This window comes from Labrus mixtus, chromosome 9, assembly GCF_963584025.1.
Source record: "Labrus mixtus chromosome 9, fLabMix1.1, whole genome shotgun sequence".
In the NCBI taxonomy this organism is placed as follows: Eukaryota; Metazoa; Chordata; class Actinopteri; order Labriformes; family Labridae; genus Labrus; species Labrus mixtus.
This window is the reverse complement of record NC_083620.1, coordinates 15519317-15537178: the sequence shown is the minus strand read 5'-3', so window position 1 is coordinate 15537178 and position 17862 is coordinate 15519317. Positions and strand designations below refer to the sequence as shown.

Below are 17862 nucleotides of genomic sequence, written 5' to 3'. Positions count from 1 at the left end.
ATTGTCTGGTGACATAACAGCCTCTATCTCTTTTCTCAACAGATGTTTGTTGATGTTTTTTGGTGAATGACAGAACCCAGAAAAAGCTCTGTCCTTGAGATGTGGAAGAAGGATTTTGATCTTTTAGTGGTGTAGTTTTGTAAGAAATGCTTCAGGCCATTAGTCTGCAGTTGGTGTAGGTGTGGGAGGCAACATTTGTCAAGAATTCCTTGTTTTTCTTTTGTCCAGGCCCATTTATAACCTGCAGTCATGGGTGCCATGATGAATGGTGTTTATGGTCTTTGAGACACAGTTGTGGATCGGGAGCTGCTGTATGTACAGGGTTCAGATATGATCTAAACAACAACTTTACAATGTAGTGCAATACAATACTGCAGCTTTAACCCAGAGTGAAATTAATCTGAGTCAACACTAAACACTACACATAAATACTACTTTTATTTTTTTAATCCCTTGCAACTGCACAAGTAAACGTATTATTGTTCCCACTTCCTGCAGAGGTGTGACGAATCCAGTTTTCTTTTGTAGCGCCATAATGGTGTTCGCATACTTGATTGCATCCTTCATCAATTCTCAGTTTGAGTCTAAAGCGCCTCAGTAGTGATGTTTTACTCATTTTTTGGCAAATATTGCGAGAACTGTGCGTGCAACTTTGCTCAGAGTATTATTCATCGTCCGTTCAGGATGAACTGTAATCACCCTTGAGCACTTCTAGCTTTTCATCTTGCCCCATCATCGAGTAAAAGGTTGTCTAGGGTTAAAGTTTAAATGACACTCCTCATCAGCTTCAGCTGTACCTTGTATTTAGGGCTTGTTTGCAAATGGTAGCTTGCCTAAATGCTAAAACTTAGATGACGAACATGGAAAGCATCACAAACAGAGCCAGCATGGCTGAAGTGTCTTCATGGCACCTCTTCTAAAATAATTTCTGCCTGTCTGTAAACAAATGAGTGCATCATCCAAAGGCCAAACTTGGACCATGCATGGTAACATTTATTTCAAGACATGCTAAATGTACACCACAGAGATGAAAACTGGCACATACAATATAGTGGAAAATGAACACGTCAATATTTAGGGATGAAGAAATGGTTTGAAGTATTTTCACAGACAGAGCAGAGCTTACAGGTTAGACATCTGGCTCCATGACAACAGAGACAAAAACATATGTTATCTTATATGTTAAAGCAGTAGCATCCACTCTGTGATCAGAGCCAATGAACCATTTCATCACTTTGTTAAGTATGTATATTCCCACTACAGTTTGGTAGTAAACACTGGTATCTTTGGAGTTTTGCTGCTTTCTGATGTTGGGATTAAGAAAGTCGTCTTTTTATTTATGAATTATTATTTTTTAGAAATATGAATTAGAATGAAGATAACCCATTTAGCACAAATCATTGAGGTTACAGTGCTGACACTAAACATGACTGCAGATTTAGACTTAGAGTGATTATTTTCACTTTACAGCTTAGTGATATCACTTTTGGTGCATATTATACATTTCTCTTCACTTGTACGAGCCCTTATACAAAAAAAGAATTGCGTCACTTTTTATGCCTTGCACGAGAAGTTGCTCAAGTTATTCTTGATTCAAGTAAAGTAAAGCAATAATGCCCGAAGAAAACCTTTTAAAAAGAAGCCACGTGATCTAACAGTGATGTAACCTGTGCTTGTAGCAGGAGCCTGCACGGTGTCCATGTAACAGTCCTGCTTAGTGACAGGCAATGTGATACTTTGAAGTCTCCTTCGATAAAGTGACAAATACAGACAATCTGTCGTGCTGTGATTTAAAAAAAGAAAGATTATTTAAATGCTTTTGTTATTTCTCAGGTCAAAACCAGAGGCCTGATCATTTACAACAAAATGAATATGTGTGTATTGGGCCTGTTTGGCACATAGCATGCGTACATATTGCATATATATATTTTCCAATATAAATACATTTGATACCATTACAAGAGGGGGAGACAGTGAAACTATGGCATGAAACAGTCACTGTATAACAATGGAAACATGGCAAATGGAGGGATATATATTTAAAATGAGTTTAACAGTACGGATAAAAAAAAAATTGAAGGACAGCAGACATCTAAACACATGTTGTGGTTACTAAATAAATCATTAATGTCGTGGCGGGAAATAAAGAGTTGAAAGATTTTGAGAGGTTTGCCATGCGTTTCAGTCTGCCGGAGCAAGGCAAGGTCGAAGAGACTTGAGACATACAAAAAGGGAGCTGGGGTTAGACGACACTTCTCACACATTCAACAGTGGCTGAACTCACATAATGTACACAAATCACTCTTCCATGTGCAAACGGTTCAGTTTCTCCAGACATGTAATAACAGTCAGAACAAAGGAAGGCAGGATTTTGGTTATCTACATTCAGGCATGCAGTTGGTCTCCTTTTTTTAGATTCAAAAAATCATAATCAATAACAGAATCAAAATTGTGTTCCTTGTCCTTTCTCCACAAAGCTTGAAGTTTCCACTGATGCTGACAGAGCAGCTATTTGTCACAACAAACTCAGCAACACTTTGCATACAAACATTTTATAAAATGTACATCTATATATATATCCATATATTTATATTTCAAATATATTCGTAGCTGTATATGTTTTGAATGCAAGAGGTTCAGTGGAGAATAATATGAGGATTATTTGCAGCCGTCTGAAGGTTGAAGTCCAAACCCTAAATTCTTTTTTTAAAGCAGCTCCATCCCAGACAAAGAAAGTGTCTATTTTTTTGCTCTTTGCTCCAATCGTCCTCTTCATTTTAAGAAGTTCGAAATCCCACAAAGACACAATTTTGAGTCCTCCACATTCAATTCTGCATTTTCTTTTTTCCTCTGTTTTTAACCGGAACAATTCTACATCAGGTTTTTCGTCAAGCAATTGTTACTGGATTCTAATGCATGCATCTCTGAATGATTTTTCTTTTGTTTACTTGCTGCAGTACCTACTGTCATGAGTTTCCTATTTTTCTCGCATTCTGTGTGGTTGTATAAATAAGGAATTGTACTTTTATTTTTCAATTTTTTTTTGAATGAGCATTTTGCCCCCGTGTTGCATCCGGGTTCTGGCTTTGACAGTAGGTTTCTTCCTCGGCGTGACTACATTACTGCAAGAGAAAGAAGAAGAGAAGAGTGGCACCGTTAGAGAACATCAGGTTGTACCCAAAGACATCTTCAACTCTCCATCAGATTCACTATTTTGACTGGAAATGTCAAAGACCCTGAGAGGTAGGGGAGCTTGTGCACAGTCAGCCCACTACAGGCACTGCAGTGCTAAATCAATCTAAACACACACACCCACATGCACGCTCACACACACACACACACACACACACACACACACACACACACACACACACACACACACACACACACACACAAGGCTTTGAAATGTGCTGAGTTTGAATATAGAAAAACACACAACTCATGCATGTAAGGTAGTGTTATATATCACACTGTAATTGTAATGCAGTAGGTTCCCTTTGTAGTCTTGTTAAAGCCATGTGTGTGTGTGTGTAAAAAAAATACCTTACATACATAATTTTAAGCAAAAAAAAAAAAGATATATAAAAAAAATGAAAACCCATGTTCTACAAACGTATGCTAAATTATAATATAAGGTCATTAAAACGTCACCATACACTGTATGGTAATGTGAGTCATTATCAAATATTGAAAATAGCAGTTTTAACTTGAAATACAAAACACATGTAGTCTACAGAATAAGTGTCATTTGTGTCATTGTATTCTGATATTTGTCTGTTTTTCTTTGTTTCCACACCTGACATCGAGACACCGACGACGATGGTGACTATGCCCAGCACGATGGCGACGATACTGAGCAGGCGAGCCAGCCGCCCCAGCCTCCGGGCCCCGTCAATGTCCCCCACCTGGAGACTGTTTCTGGACTGGAGGCACACAAAAGCACAAGGTATTAGCACAAGGAACATCTGGCAGATAATGTCAATCAAGGTGTGTGTGCCAAGAATAAGGTCATTATTACACAGACATAAAAATGGGATTCTGGCAAAGAAAACACACATTTCTCTAAACCAGAGCATGAGATCAAAAAATTGGTAAATACATATTTCTGTTATTCCTTTAAATTCATGGTACAAATCAGGTATTGGAGCAAAATAGATTTAAATGAGACCCTCTGTCATTATCATATGTCTGATTAGATGGCAGAATATTTCCACAAATCCTTGACACAAGCCAAGCCAAATTGACGCAATGGGGTTGCCAAAACTAGTACATTTACAGTTTGTTTTGCACATAGACCAGATAGATTTCCTTTCACAGCAGCTTGACTCTCTCCAGCAACTCCCTGACAGATATTCTTAGAAATATTCATCTGGAGGTGCTCTGTTAATCAAAAGCCAAGTTATTTTGAAGGAGAAATGACACACATGCAGAGAGCTCAATAAGGAGAAAATGTAAAGCCATTTATTCCAAGCTTTGAATGATGAAAAGGTCTATTGCAAATTGACAGACTGAGATTGATGGAAGGATGTGACTTAAAGAGCCAATAGGATGGAGAAGGTGAGAGCTGCAGTGTGAAGGTGTTGTAGATCAACCTAATGTTGTTTGTATATTGCTTTATGTATGGAGACAGGATGATTTATGCATATGTGCATGACAAATGGGAACGCTCTACCAAGAATTGCTTTCTGTCCCAAAACAACATTAAATGATTGATGTTAAAATAGTCTTAGAAACCTTGTTTTCTATTCAACTTTGAGGGCTGTCAGCTTGTGATACTGGTAAACACATTCCACAGTATATAGCCAGGGCAGCTGTGGCTCGAGGGTAAAGTTGATTGTCTCTCATTTGATAGGTTGGTGGTTTGATCCCCAGCTTCCACAGTCTACATATCAAAGTGTCCCTGGACAGAACACCAAACCCCAAGTTGCTGTGCATGTGTGTTAATGTGATGAGTACTGATGGACAGTTGGGCACTAAACAGTCCCTGCCATCAGATTGATCGGTGTGTGTGTGTGTGTGTGTGTGTGTGTGTGAGGGTGAATGTGACTATAGCAATTACTTTCAAACACAAAACAAAAACTGTTCAATTCACAACATCTGGACGGCAGTAGCTCAGTCTGTAGGGACATGAGTTGGGAACCGGAGGATCGCCTGTTTAAGTCCCGGGGGACTAAAGTATGGATGTTGGTCTTGTTGCTGGAGAGTTGCCAGGTCACTTCCCGAGTGCTGCTGAGATGCCCTTGAGCAACTCACTAAATCCCCAACTGCTCGGGCCCTCTTGCATGTGCAGCCCCTCACTCTGACATCTCTCCATTAATGCATGTCCACATAGGTCCTGTTTGTGTGTGTATTTTGTACCTATGTGTGTGAGTCTCTAAATAGGCGAATATAGACCAGAATTTCCCTTCGTTGATTAATTAAGTCAAATAAAAAATATAAAAATGTTGTCATTCATTTTGGCATTGAACAAAGACTAAATGTAATACTGATTTCTTTAGTGGGGTCAAAAGTAATTTCAAATGTTTTCTTAAACGCTTTGGAATATATGACACTGCCTGTAAAACCTCTTTGTTAATCATTCTATTAAAATAAATGAAGGACATATTAAGTGATGCTGATTTTGCTTTTATGCTTAAAGAAGCTGGTTTTCTATATTTTACTTGTTGGGATTTCCACAGTCAGATCAACGTACACAGTGAATTCATTCTACTCACATCTATAATCAGTTCAGCAAAACAAACATTAACATATACAGATGCAGATACAAATGGCCTCAAGTAGTCCCAGTTTTTCCCCATTGTGTAACATTTGTTTTTAAACTACAGATGTTTAAGAACCTACTGAGTAGTTTTCAGGAGAATTAAAATCTGTTTAGTAAAAGATGGTTGTTTATGACAACTAAAGCAACTTGTTTAAGAACAAGTTGCTTTAGTCCTCAAATGGCTTTGCTAAATATGTGAATCATATAGAAAGAAATCTGCCTGTTTGTTTAAATATTCTGGTTTAGAAATTATTTATATGTATACAACAGACCATTGTACTGTATACATATGTAGGTGACAACACACAGGGAAGGAAAATCAACATGTTTTTAGGAGCCAGGTCAGAGTAGGGTGACAGAGTGTCTACAGGTGGTTAAGTGATGTATAGTGTTGTACTAGAGCCATGGGCCAATATTATATGAATAAGAATCTATAATAACTTGTCCCAGCTTAACACTAAGGTAGTCTGAGAAGTACAAACCAAAAAGAGTCATATTTTCTTTCTACACAAACCAGCAATAACAGGTTTAATTGTGGTAAGGAACATTGGACAGGGGAGAGCTTCAAAAACACTGCCTGTCTGCTCGGGTGATTTCCACTTCCTGCTGTCTCGCTCTGGTTGTGTGGCTCTATGCATTCATCACGCAGAGTGAAAACATTGCAGTCTGCTGAAAGTGTGATGGTGTTGATTATGTTTGTGTGGCACTCACTTAGCCAAACAAAACTGTTTTGAATCCTGCAGGACATCTAACCTTCTGCCAGCATCTATCAGGGATTTTCAAATCAGATGCAGCATGCGAGGAGATCAAAATTGTCCCAGAATTCTTTCATGATGTTCTGGTACTATCCTGTTCATCACAAAAACAATATCACAATGTAAATCAAGTAAAAAAAAAAGATTAAATAACTAAATAACATACAGTATATGAAGGAAAATACAAATGAAAGACAGTAATATACAGAATATGAAGGAAAATAAGACGCATTTAAATAGTAACTAAACCCTAAAACCACTTTTTTCAACTATAAACCTCTGTATTTGAGTATAAAGTAGTGTTATGGATCAATCCAAGTCCCAATCTCGACATTTGAGTACAAAGTATTGAAATTCGAAATATTGTGTTAGAAATGTGCATAGTGTCTGCCCTTCCGTTTGAAAAATTCTAACGGCTGTGTGGAGTACAGTACTACGTAGGAGTGCATCCCCACGTCACCAAACCTATAAAAGCCTCGTCACCCGACTCGAGAAAATATGATATTATGATAATGCAGACATTTGTTATATTTTCTGTTGTTAATTAAAAGTAACGATTTCAGTAGGGATTTTTGAATTAAGATTAAATTAATCCACGCTCGTTTGTTTTGATTTGGAGGCGTGAAGTGACGATTTACGTTTAATTTCGCACAGCATTGTGGGTGGTAAAATACAATTCATTTCCTGAAAGCACGCATCTGATCCATACTGCATAAAACCCAGAAGTTAGTATCCATACTGAAATGTTCAGTATACTGAGGCGGACCCAAAAAATGCATACTGAATGACCACGAAAGTTCAGTATACTGAAACTCCCTACTGAGAAGTACGCACTGCCTACTGAACTGTGACTATTCGGAAAGGGCCCCTGTGTTCAGCACAGCAGGAAATAGACTCATCTGATATTAAATCACAGTTACACTGTCCATGGTGCTGAAGTTAACTTAATGGTCACATGAAATTAAAGTACAAAATATATATTATAAAAAATAAATATAGCCTTATACAGTATGGCATATAATAAGCAAGTACGACTGTACAAAGACAACATTGTATAATGATTAACCTCTTACAATTACCATAACTTATCTCTTTATGAGAGGAATACAATGGTACAAAAGATTACACAAGGCACAGGTGTAATAGGATAGGATATGAAGGGGGGGCGTTGGTGAAATGTTATATTTGCTTTGAATGTATTAGTTCATCATTTAAACACATTTATTTTTAAGTCGGTATTTCATACAATCCTTTTTAAATATCATCACAGAGACGGAAGGGACTCCCAAGTAATCCATCCCGATTGATTACAGAAAGAAAAAATCCAAGCAACACATATGAGATCACAATAAATTGTGTGTGTCTTCTTGACTGGCTCACTCAATCAATATTCAGGGTGCAGAGTCAGGGTTGCCTCCGAGTGAGATAAGATTACACTGCAGAGGGAGAGAGGGAGAGGGAAGGAGGGAGAGAGAGAGAGAGAGAGAGAGCGAGAGAGAGGGAAGGAGGGAGAGAGAGACAGAGAGAGAGAGAGCGAGAGAGAGGGAAGGAGGGAGAGAGAGACAGAGAGAGAGAGAAAGGGAGAGGGAAGGAGGGAGAGAGAGAGAGGGAGAGAGACAGAGGGAGAGAGAGAGAGAGAGAGAGAGAGAGAGAAATCTCCCTCCCTCTTTCATGCTTTCCTTCAGTGACTTCATCCTCTAACCCTCCCATGAGCCTCTCTGTCTCCGGGCTGTCTGTGGTGTAGATCCCACAATCCACCACAGTCCACTCGGTGCAGATGCGTAGGGACAGTGCAAACCCGAGCTGTTCCAATGAACCAGGGGCTTTTAAACAGAGACTTGTCTCAGAAGTTCTTTAAAATGAGCAATAATATGAAAAATGTTCTACGTGTTTGAGAACATAATGAAGAATTCAAAATGGGTTGTGCCGTAAGATATAAAAAGAAAAAAAATGGAGCCTGAATGAATATGGCTTTTTATATCCAATTGATCTGTACAGAACAAGAGTGTCTACTAATTTATTTAATTATAAAGCATGTAGGCTATAAGATATGTAATTATTATATTTGTCTTTGTCTGTATTTTCCTATGTTTTCCACCATGATGTAAAGCTTTCAACAGAAACAGTACTAAACTAAATCTATTACAATACATTTGATCTGAACTGCTTGTTGGTGAGATTTTACTTGGTTTTCAGACATATTAGGGTTTGTCATGTGGCATGGCAAGTGTCTGAAATAGATTTAAGGTCCAATTACAGTAAGTCAGCATCATTTATTCAGTAGATTGTAAATCATTCTATAACGAGGCCTTCAATCTCAGGACTTTTAACTGACGAACGTTAATAATAACTGAAAGGTAACTCAAAGAGTAAAATACTGAAAACCGTTTTTTAAATGACAAACAGGTGTTTGTTACAATCTCAATCCGACTTCAGACACACAAGTTAAATCAATGCACATGTCAATCTGGGCTCCTGACAGTAAAAGAAGAGATATTTTCTCTTTAACACATGCTTCAGCTTCTCACTTTCAGGTCTGCAGTGTGAGGTTGTGGTACTAACACAGTCCCAGTGGAGCCTGTTATTGATCTGGACTCACGTCACAGAGAGAAGCAACATCAGCACCTTAAATCAATGGACGTTCCTTTCAGAAAACATGGCATATGTAGCCTGTTTATTTTGACACATTAATGATGAAATAATAGACTTACGAAATTAGGTAATTAAGTTTTATCTCCTGTAAATAAATAAAAATAAATAATTGCAGAGCTCTGTTTAAACATCTTTGCTTATGTTAACCTAGGAGTGGCAGGAGACTGTGTGTGTGTGTGTGTGTGTGTGTGTGTGTGTGTGTGTGTGTGTGTGTGTGTGTTTGTGTTTGTGTGTGTGTGTGTTTGTTTTTTCTGAATGGGAAATTCTACACTCAGAATGTCCTGTCCAGTGTTCATTCTGCTATCAGTGTACACACCAGCCACACATACTGGGGTGGGCTTTGTTATTTTAAATTTAGTCCTTTTTATTTTGGCCTTTTGCTCTCTTTAGTTTTTTTTTTAGAGGTGGTCAGAACGATGGTGGTGGAGGCCTGTGGTGGTTGGCTCATGACCTTCCCGTCTTTTGTTCTTTTTGGCTGGTTTTTCACTTCTCTTTTGATTTGTTTGTTTCATTGTTTATCTTTGATTATTTTGGGAAGGGGACATTTCTTACTTTTTGTGGCATCTTAATACGTTCTGGTCTCAAATTTTCTGAGCCTTTGGGTTCAATTTTTGTTGTGTTTAGGAGACCGTAACACAAACACACACAAACACACACACACACACACACACACACACACAGACACTACTCTGTCTCTTTGTACTTCATGTGTTCAGCATAGGGTGGTGAAGTAAGTCAGTGAGTGCTCGCCTTCTCCCTTGTCATTAAATAATAATGGAGGCCAGCAGCAGCAGCAGCCTGGTGGAGGGGGACAGCGTACAACCAGGAGCTTTGTGTTGTTCTGTTCTGTACTATTTGGATCAAATTACAGTTTTTTTTTCCATTTACACCCATTACTTCCTTTTAGAAGTTACATTTTTCTTAATTTGATATCACCTTCTTAAAGGGTTTTCCCCTTTTGTGTACAGATAATCATCTAAATGCACACAAATTAAAACACATATTTTTTCAAAATTGAGGAATGAGGATAATTTAGATAGCAATAATACGTTTAAAGAAGGAGAGAGAACAAGGCTGTTGTTGGGACTCAGAGTCACTTGGCTTAAACCACTTTGGTCTCAGGTGTAAGGAGCATCGCAGCCTCTAGGGGCAGCTAACAGGGCTTTTAGACCGAGCCTTGTTACACTAGAATCTCCATTAAAATTGCAAAGCACTCAACGTGGTCAGATGATCAAATCTGTCAGATCGCAGAGCTCTCATTCTTGGAACTTTAAAATGCAACGTCTCTGCTGCTGCAGCAGCTTATAAATTTTAATTGCATTGGTTAGCATCAGAACTAAAAACAAGTGTTAGCACTAGAACAACACAAGGCTTTGATGGTGTAAACCTGCTCCAAGTTTTACAATCTAGTTCATGGCTCAGTGCACTTTTAACAAGAAACATGCAGATATCAATGATGGGTTTACCCAAACATCTACAAAGTGGAGATGTAACTACCAATCAGACACCTTGCTATCTCAACACCAATAATGCCAGTTTTGGTGTAATCTCGAGCCTTTTTACAATTTGGGCTTAGCAAGCTAACATTTGCTTACTAACACTATTCTGAGGCAAATTTGAATGTTACATGCTTAAGCCAGGGATTCAGAAAAATGGATAATACAACCTGAATAAATCAACACATTATAATTATATATTATATAGTAAATAAACGATAACTTGATTTATTCTTGCTATCATTGTTTGATTAAAAAAAGGGGCTTGTGGTTAATACAATATATAACAGATGATACCCTTCCCCACACCCAACACCCCTCCCCCATGTTGCTCTACTGCCACCACTTGTATCTGCAATATGACGTTGTTAGCTTCTATATTTCCCTTTTAGGCAAAGTGAAAATAAAATATTATTACTTAACTACCAGAACATGAACAGTTTCTACTTTTCTTTCGAATAAGTTTCATATTATTGGAAACACAGTATGGTCGCTCTCCCCCATACCCACTGCATAAGATTGCTAATAAGAAGTAATTTTCCTACACACACACACACACACGTACACACACACACACACGCGCACACACACACACACACGCACACACACACACACTCACACACACAAACTCATCCATTCAGTGCAGCAATGCAAGCCCATATTTCACAGGCAAATCTGCTGAGCATGCAATAACGCTCCTGCAGTTTGGGGCCTTCCCATTACTGGGATAGGCTGGTGTGGGCAGTAAAAAGCCCTGCCTCTCCAATCCACATAATTGACTGCACATATTCCATGTTTGCCAGCCACAAGCCTTCCCCACCACAGCAGATCTCACTGATCTGTGGCGGCAGCCAGCTGGAAGTCGGCTTTTAGGTGGTCCTGCTGCTGGAAGTGGTGGTGGGTGATGATGGATGTAACTTTTGGCCGCTATGTTGTTAGCAATGCACCATCTGCTAGTAGAGAAAGATGCTCATTCTTTTACATGGCTGTATGAGGCAGAATGTACTTGATGGTACTTCATTTGGGTCTTTACAGGATTAAAACACAGAAAAGAAGATTATGTGTCACCAATACTATAAAGGAAAAAAAGCAACACTATCAATACCTCAGACTGGATGTAAGCCAATCCTTATTTTGACTCTCCTGCCTCTTGAGAACACTGGAACAGCTTGAAACACACATGCTTCATTAGCCCCTTTAATTTAAAAACAACCTGTAACCACACTATCATTTGTGTCTTGACAGATGTTAATGTAACGTTAGCTTATTTTGTCTCTATCTTTGTCTCTACCAGATACTGAAAAAAATATTTACTTTTTAATGCTCCTGTGGGGAGTTTTTTTTTTTTATCTGGTTATGAAAAAGACTGAAATGAATGCTGATGCCTCAATATGAATTACGAAAAGCAAACAAGACCATTAGATGAGCTATTTCTATATAATTAGTTTTAATGTCTGAAACTGCTGCTACAGAGTAGGTGTCAGACGAAATGATCAACGAAACAGTGAACATTTTTCTCAGCAAAGGGGTCTGAAAACCCAAAAAATGTATCCAAAATAGACTGAACGCACCTATCAAACTGTGACACGCTCATTAACTATGTAACCACTGCTAACTCAATATTTTAATCTCTGCCATTACATAGGTTCAAAAAAGCAACATGTACATAATTTTTACTAGTCATCTGACCTCCCCTCCACCACACCATCCACGCACACCATCTCAACGTGAGTAAAGCACCAACTTTTTTTTTCTTCTGTTGAACTTCCTAAAAGTATCCATTTCACATGGGCCAGGAGATTATGAGCACTTAGCCAGCAGCTTCCACTCTGATGCTACATCTTGTGGTACCAACCACATTACTTTTGCTTCATTTGTTCACAATGTAAGTGTTGTATAAACCTCTATGTTCCTGCTATGGGGCTCACTTGCACTTATCTGACATCAGTGCGGTATCTGATTCAATTCCTTTCTAATCCAGTGATAGGAACTACTTTATTGCCATTTTCCGTTTCTCTCGCATCCATCTGCCCTTGTAGTGATCTTCTTTACGAGGGCCCATATTCGCTTTCCACATACACCCAGGAATGAGAGAGGATGTTGATAGCTGTCGCAGCGTTGGCCAACTGCTGCTATCTGCCCTCTGCAGAGAAACTAAATTGACTTCTCTAGCCTTCTATTGAGTTAGTGGCCGGCTCCAGTTTCTCCCTCCTTCACTTTTCTTATGCCCTCTGTCAAAGCCTTCTCTCTCTCTCTCTCTCTCTCTCCCTCTCTCTCACACACTCACTCTGTGTGCCATTAGCAAGCGGCTGACTTGTGAATGTCAGTGGGTTCCTGATGATGGCTTGCTGAGGCTGTCTTGTGGATACTGCCTGATATTCCCCTTGGTGTGCAGAGCCCACAGGAATGATATTAGAGAAGTAATGGGCTCACTGCATCGCCTGTGTGTTGATTCTCAGTCGACTTCAGTGTTGGCTGTGGTATAGTTTCAGAAATAAAGTGGGCTGAAAAACACAAGGAGCTATGCCAAAAGCAGCTAAGCTGTCATTGAAGTTAAAATCCTGACACGACACAGCTACTACTGATGCCACTATAAGACTGCTGGTAGAATACTGCCAACTGCTTCATGCACAGTTCAGTCTGAAGCTGTGTTTATGTGTCCTTGCTCCAACACACATATATTTGTGGCAGACTTTGTTTTGTTCGGCAGTCACTTATTTTCCTGAGCTCGTAATATATAAAAAACATATTTAAGAAATATCACACAAAAGGGAGTGATGTTTTACTGAATATCAGGACTACTGCGATTATCTTTGTCTGAATCATTGGTCGAAGATAATCACAGCAGTGCTGATATTCGGTACATCATCTCAACCTCGAGTGTGATATTGCTTTTATACAAATGTTACAAAAGCAGAAAATAGGGGTACAAAGTAAAAATCAACAACAGACCAACTCACCAACTAACTCAACTAGCCTACGATCAAATCACAGCAGTCCTGATATTCTGTACATCACATCCTCTCGTGTGATATTATTTAATATACGGGTACATTATAATATAAAATAAGTTTACAGAATTTACAAATGGTATTCTCATGTTTACATGTAACATATATTTTTTTATATAACAGTGACAGAAATATGCTTAATATACCTCTGCTGTTTTCCTTATGTTTGCCTTGAGCTTAGTCGTCCTAGCCTCTGATTGGACAGTTCAGTGGCATGTGGCGAGTAAGAATGCAGTCCTGTTGTTGTTGTTGTTGTTGTTGTTGTTGTTGTGAAGCAGCTGAAGTGTGTTAAAAGGTGTTGTCCTGCTTTTTCTTACAGCAAACAGACAGACAATAACAATAACAAAAGGCTTGTGTTCTATGATATTTAAAAAAAATAGCATTTTCTCTTCCGTAATAGCATCGGCACTTTTACTATAAATTCAGCCCAAAACCTTCTCTGACCTGGACTGAAGCACAAACCCACTGAAGGAGTTCAAGTGAATAAAAATTGCAGGGCCAGGAAAGATAAAGGCTCTTTGTATTATTCAGCAGGGGATTTGACCCCGATGTACAGTTTCATTACTTCAGTGGACAAGCATACGAATGCAAAGGCGTTTGTCACGCTGGGTGTGAGTCTGCTAAAGACTTTTTTTATACTGAAGATTAAAGTAATTACAATTCAAGAGTGCTGGATTCCTGACCTGCCAGCCTTGGATAAAGCCATGCTGCTATATTACATTATGTATAAGAACTGCATGTCTGTGCACCATCTCCATCTCTCTGAGTTCCCGTGTGTGCAGCAACCTCACACGTACAGTAAATAGCAGAATACAGTACCCAACGACAGATAACTTACTAAACTATTTAACTATTTATAACCTCCTTACATAAATGCTGACTACTTTGTTTTTCCTAATGCAACTAGTCAGCATTTATTTACATGTTTTCTTTGTTACTTCCTAATTTACACCTATAAGTAAAGAAACGAGTGGGGTGGGAGGAGGGACGCTGGTGTATTAAAGAACACTTCTGACTGGCTGCTACAGCATTTTTTGAACTAGCAGGATGTTTTATTGCACAAGCACGAGAACAATTCAAATTCAATTCTACTATCAATGTGTTTTGTACCTTTGCCGCAATAGCGCTTGCATATTGTGCAAGCTTTGGTGTTTCTTTACGGTAATAGACAATGGGTTTACAACTGAAGCGGGGGTTACCATCGATAACATACATGTAGCCAGCAACTAAATCCTACTATATTTAAGTTGGCAATAACATACTGTCAACTTTATTGTCAACTTTATCACCAGGGATGCACAATACATTCAAATGCGTTGTCACTGCAATATAAACAGGCACAATAAACACATCGTCAGGCTCGCTATTTTATTTACACAAGCCACGTGCATTCACACTCTGCATGTGAACAAGGACTGTGTGTTCAAAAACTAATATTCATAGCTATGTTGATTATAGCTAATATCCATGCTTCGATATTTATATCTATCAAATGTCATATTGATCTGTGTTATTGCACATTGCAAGGTTTTCCTCAAATCACACACACCATGTTTTTATTTTTACACAGGCTCTTGATATCACCTCTTCATGTCAGTGATATTAACACGCAGCCTTCAATAACCTCTCTGCCATTTGGACTGCACACCTTTCTGCTGCTGCAGTGACAACAACAAAGTTCAGCTCTTGACATTTTTCGTATCACGACCTCAAGAATGTTTTTTTTATTACACTCATGAAAAGTGCTGCATCATGAACGTGGACAATGCGTTAAGTCTAAAACATGGTCCATAGTTTGAGTGGAGAGAGTGAGGATCATGTCCCTGGAGACACATTGATTGAATGAAGATTACTGAACATTAGAAGGATATCGGGCATCAGTACCATGTGCATCAGCATTTCTTACATCCTGAAACTTTCAGTGAGAGGAAGAAGTGGAAGCAGCAGACTTAAGATCATTTAAAGCAGTGGGGGAGCTAGTAATGCACTTTGCTCAACCTGGTGTGTGTGGGGCCACAGATCAAAGTCGTTACTTTTTCTGAAATATGTAACATCTGGATAGATTTAGAGATCTCATCATATAAAGATAAAACAAACACATTGCCCAGCGTTTTATTAAAACACATTTTCTGTGAAGGTCTGTTTGGCTGCATCTAATGGCCTCTCTGGTCCTAGTGGGATTGCTCAGCAACACATTTTCTCTCTTTCTGTGTTTAAATAAATGTAGCCCTCCCCCCCCCGGTGACAGAAATGCAGTGGTTAGTGCGCGCGCCCAATGTACGGAGACTGTGGTCCTCCAGGCGGGCAGTCTGGGTTGTAATCTGACATGGGGTCCTTTCCCGCATATCATCCCCCCCCCCCCCCCTCTCTCTCTCGTAAAAAGCCCCCAAATAAATATTATATATATATAATATATATATATAATATAATATTCAAATGTCGCACGCTATGGACTTCACCTTTACTATAGGGTATAATAATCCATGAAAGATCACTTCAGAGATAAACAAATCGTTTTTAAAAGCATATTATTGTATTGTTCTCCACCCTCACTGGAGGTTTCTGAAGCAGGTTGTATGCAGCCTTAAAGTCCGACATGTTCTCACAGGCTTCATCTCCATCAAAAGTATGACATGATATTTATTTATTTTTTTACAAAACACAGTCAATTTCCAAAGCTTCTTATTTCTTTGTGAGACACCAGAGCATCCAGCACCGAGATGAACATGTTCACAGATCACCATCAGGTTTAGTTTTCTTACTGCCAATCATTTTGACTGTTCCATTTTCTCCTGCTCCACCTTTTGCTCCATGAATTTCCCCCTTTTCACTCTTCAGTTTGTTTACAAGGAGGCTTTAACAAATAAGTGACACTCACCATGATGGAGTAGACCAGTGCCACGATGCTGACGGGCCACACGGGGCAGAAGCAGGACAGGATGACGAGGATGAGGTAATCCTTGGGTTTGGGGGTCTCCTGCACGGTGGCGTTCCCGGTGGAGGAGCGGCTCAGGCTGGCCTTGGAGGGGGACAAGGGGCCGGAGGCGGCCAGCTGCCCGGCGGAGCCTGACCTCAACGCCATGCTGTGGCCGTTCTGGTCGGCCTCCAGGCCCCGGTCGGTGTCCATGTTGACGGTGAAGGAAGTGGACATCTTCATCCCGTTCCCACCGGGCTCTGTGGTCAGCGCGAGGAGCTTCTCCGTCTCGTGGGAGTCTGCAGGCTGGGTTCCTCCTCCACCACCCTCACCCAGGTTAGATTTCAGGAAGTCGGTGTCCGTGTTGATGGCCATGTTAAAGTTCCAGGTTTAACAAACTATATCAGCAAATAGTATTTTTTTAAATGATTTAAAATAGATCAAATGCTATGAGAACGTGATATCCCATAATACAGCCGAATTAAACTTTCAAAACTATTCTGTTGAGATGTGGTCAAGTTTGATTTATGATCTGAGTCTCCAGACGAGGTGTGGTGGAGGAAGAAAACAAGATAATTTTTAAAGCGTATAGTAGTTTAAAACTCTAAAAGAAAAGGCTAAATTGTGAAAGCTTGTGTGCGTCCTGTAATAATCATTCTTCTTCTTGAATTAATTTCCTTCTTCATCTGTCATATCCGCTCATTTCCAAAGAGTGGCTGTGATCAGAACGCCTCCCCTCTGCTCTGATACATCCAGGTACACTCGATTCAGTTTTGAGGAGCTCCTGTCCTCCCGCCTTCATCCAAGACTCGAACCACTTTCCCTTTCAGTCTGTCTGTAAATTAAGAATAGTCTGAACGCTTCTCCTCCCTTTCCTCAATATAAAGAAGGATGAAGTGAAACGTCTCCCTTACAGCAGAGCATCAAATGAGCCACTTTCTCCTCCCCTTCTCTTCCTCTGTTTTCACGCTGCAGCAGCACACAGACAGTACTCAACCACTCAACTTTGGACCAGTGTCAAGTTACCCAGATTAGAACAGAGCACTTCCGGTGACGAAAGTAAAAATTAGAGCTTTTATATTAGCTAAGGCTTCCACTTATTTAACCTGATGTAGCCTTCTTTAAGCTCATCTTAGTACATTTGCTGTCACAGGGTCACAGCCCTGATATATATTTACCAGGAACATTTAGCCCATAAAATGTATTAAAATATTTTTTTCACAACAAAATCTGTTTGTATTCTGGATAAACTTTATTGTCCCATTGAGTGAAA

General features: G+C 39.4%; 1 protein-coding gene across 1 annotated transcript; it reads right to left on the bottom strand.

Annotated features, from left to right (window-relative positions):
• Positions 1–972: 972 nt before the first annotated feature.
• Positions 973–17561, bottom strand: trarg1a (trafficking regulator of GLUT4 (SLC2A4) 1a). Its single transcript, XM_061046442.1, has 3 exons — positions 16554–17561; positions 3797–3923; positions 973–3122 (listed from the first exon to the last, which is right to left on the bottom strand). The coding sequence occupies exons 1-3, from the start codon at positions 16962–16964 to the stop codon at positions 3115–3117; spliced, it is 546 nt and encodes a 181-aa protein (XP_060902425.1). The 5' UTR covers positions 16965–17561; the 3' UTR covers positions 973–3114.
• Between the last annotated feature and the right edge of the window lie 301 nt (positions 17562–17862).

Excerpts from the sequence above, each read along its gene's own strand:
- trarg1a (XM_061046442.1), bottom strand. The coding sequence starts at position 16,964 with ATGGCCATCAACACGGACACCGACTTCCTGAAATCTAACCTGGGTGAG. Across the intron at positions 3,924-16,553 it reads CACTGGTCTACTCCATCATG|TCCAGAAACAGTCTCCAGGT; the intron begins GTGAGTGTCACT and ends GTGTGCCTCCAG.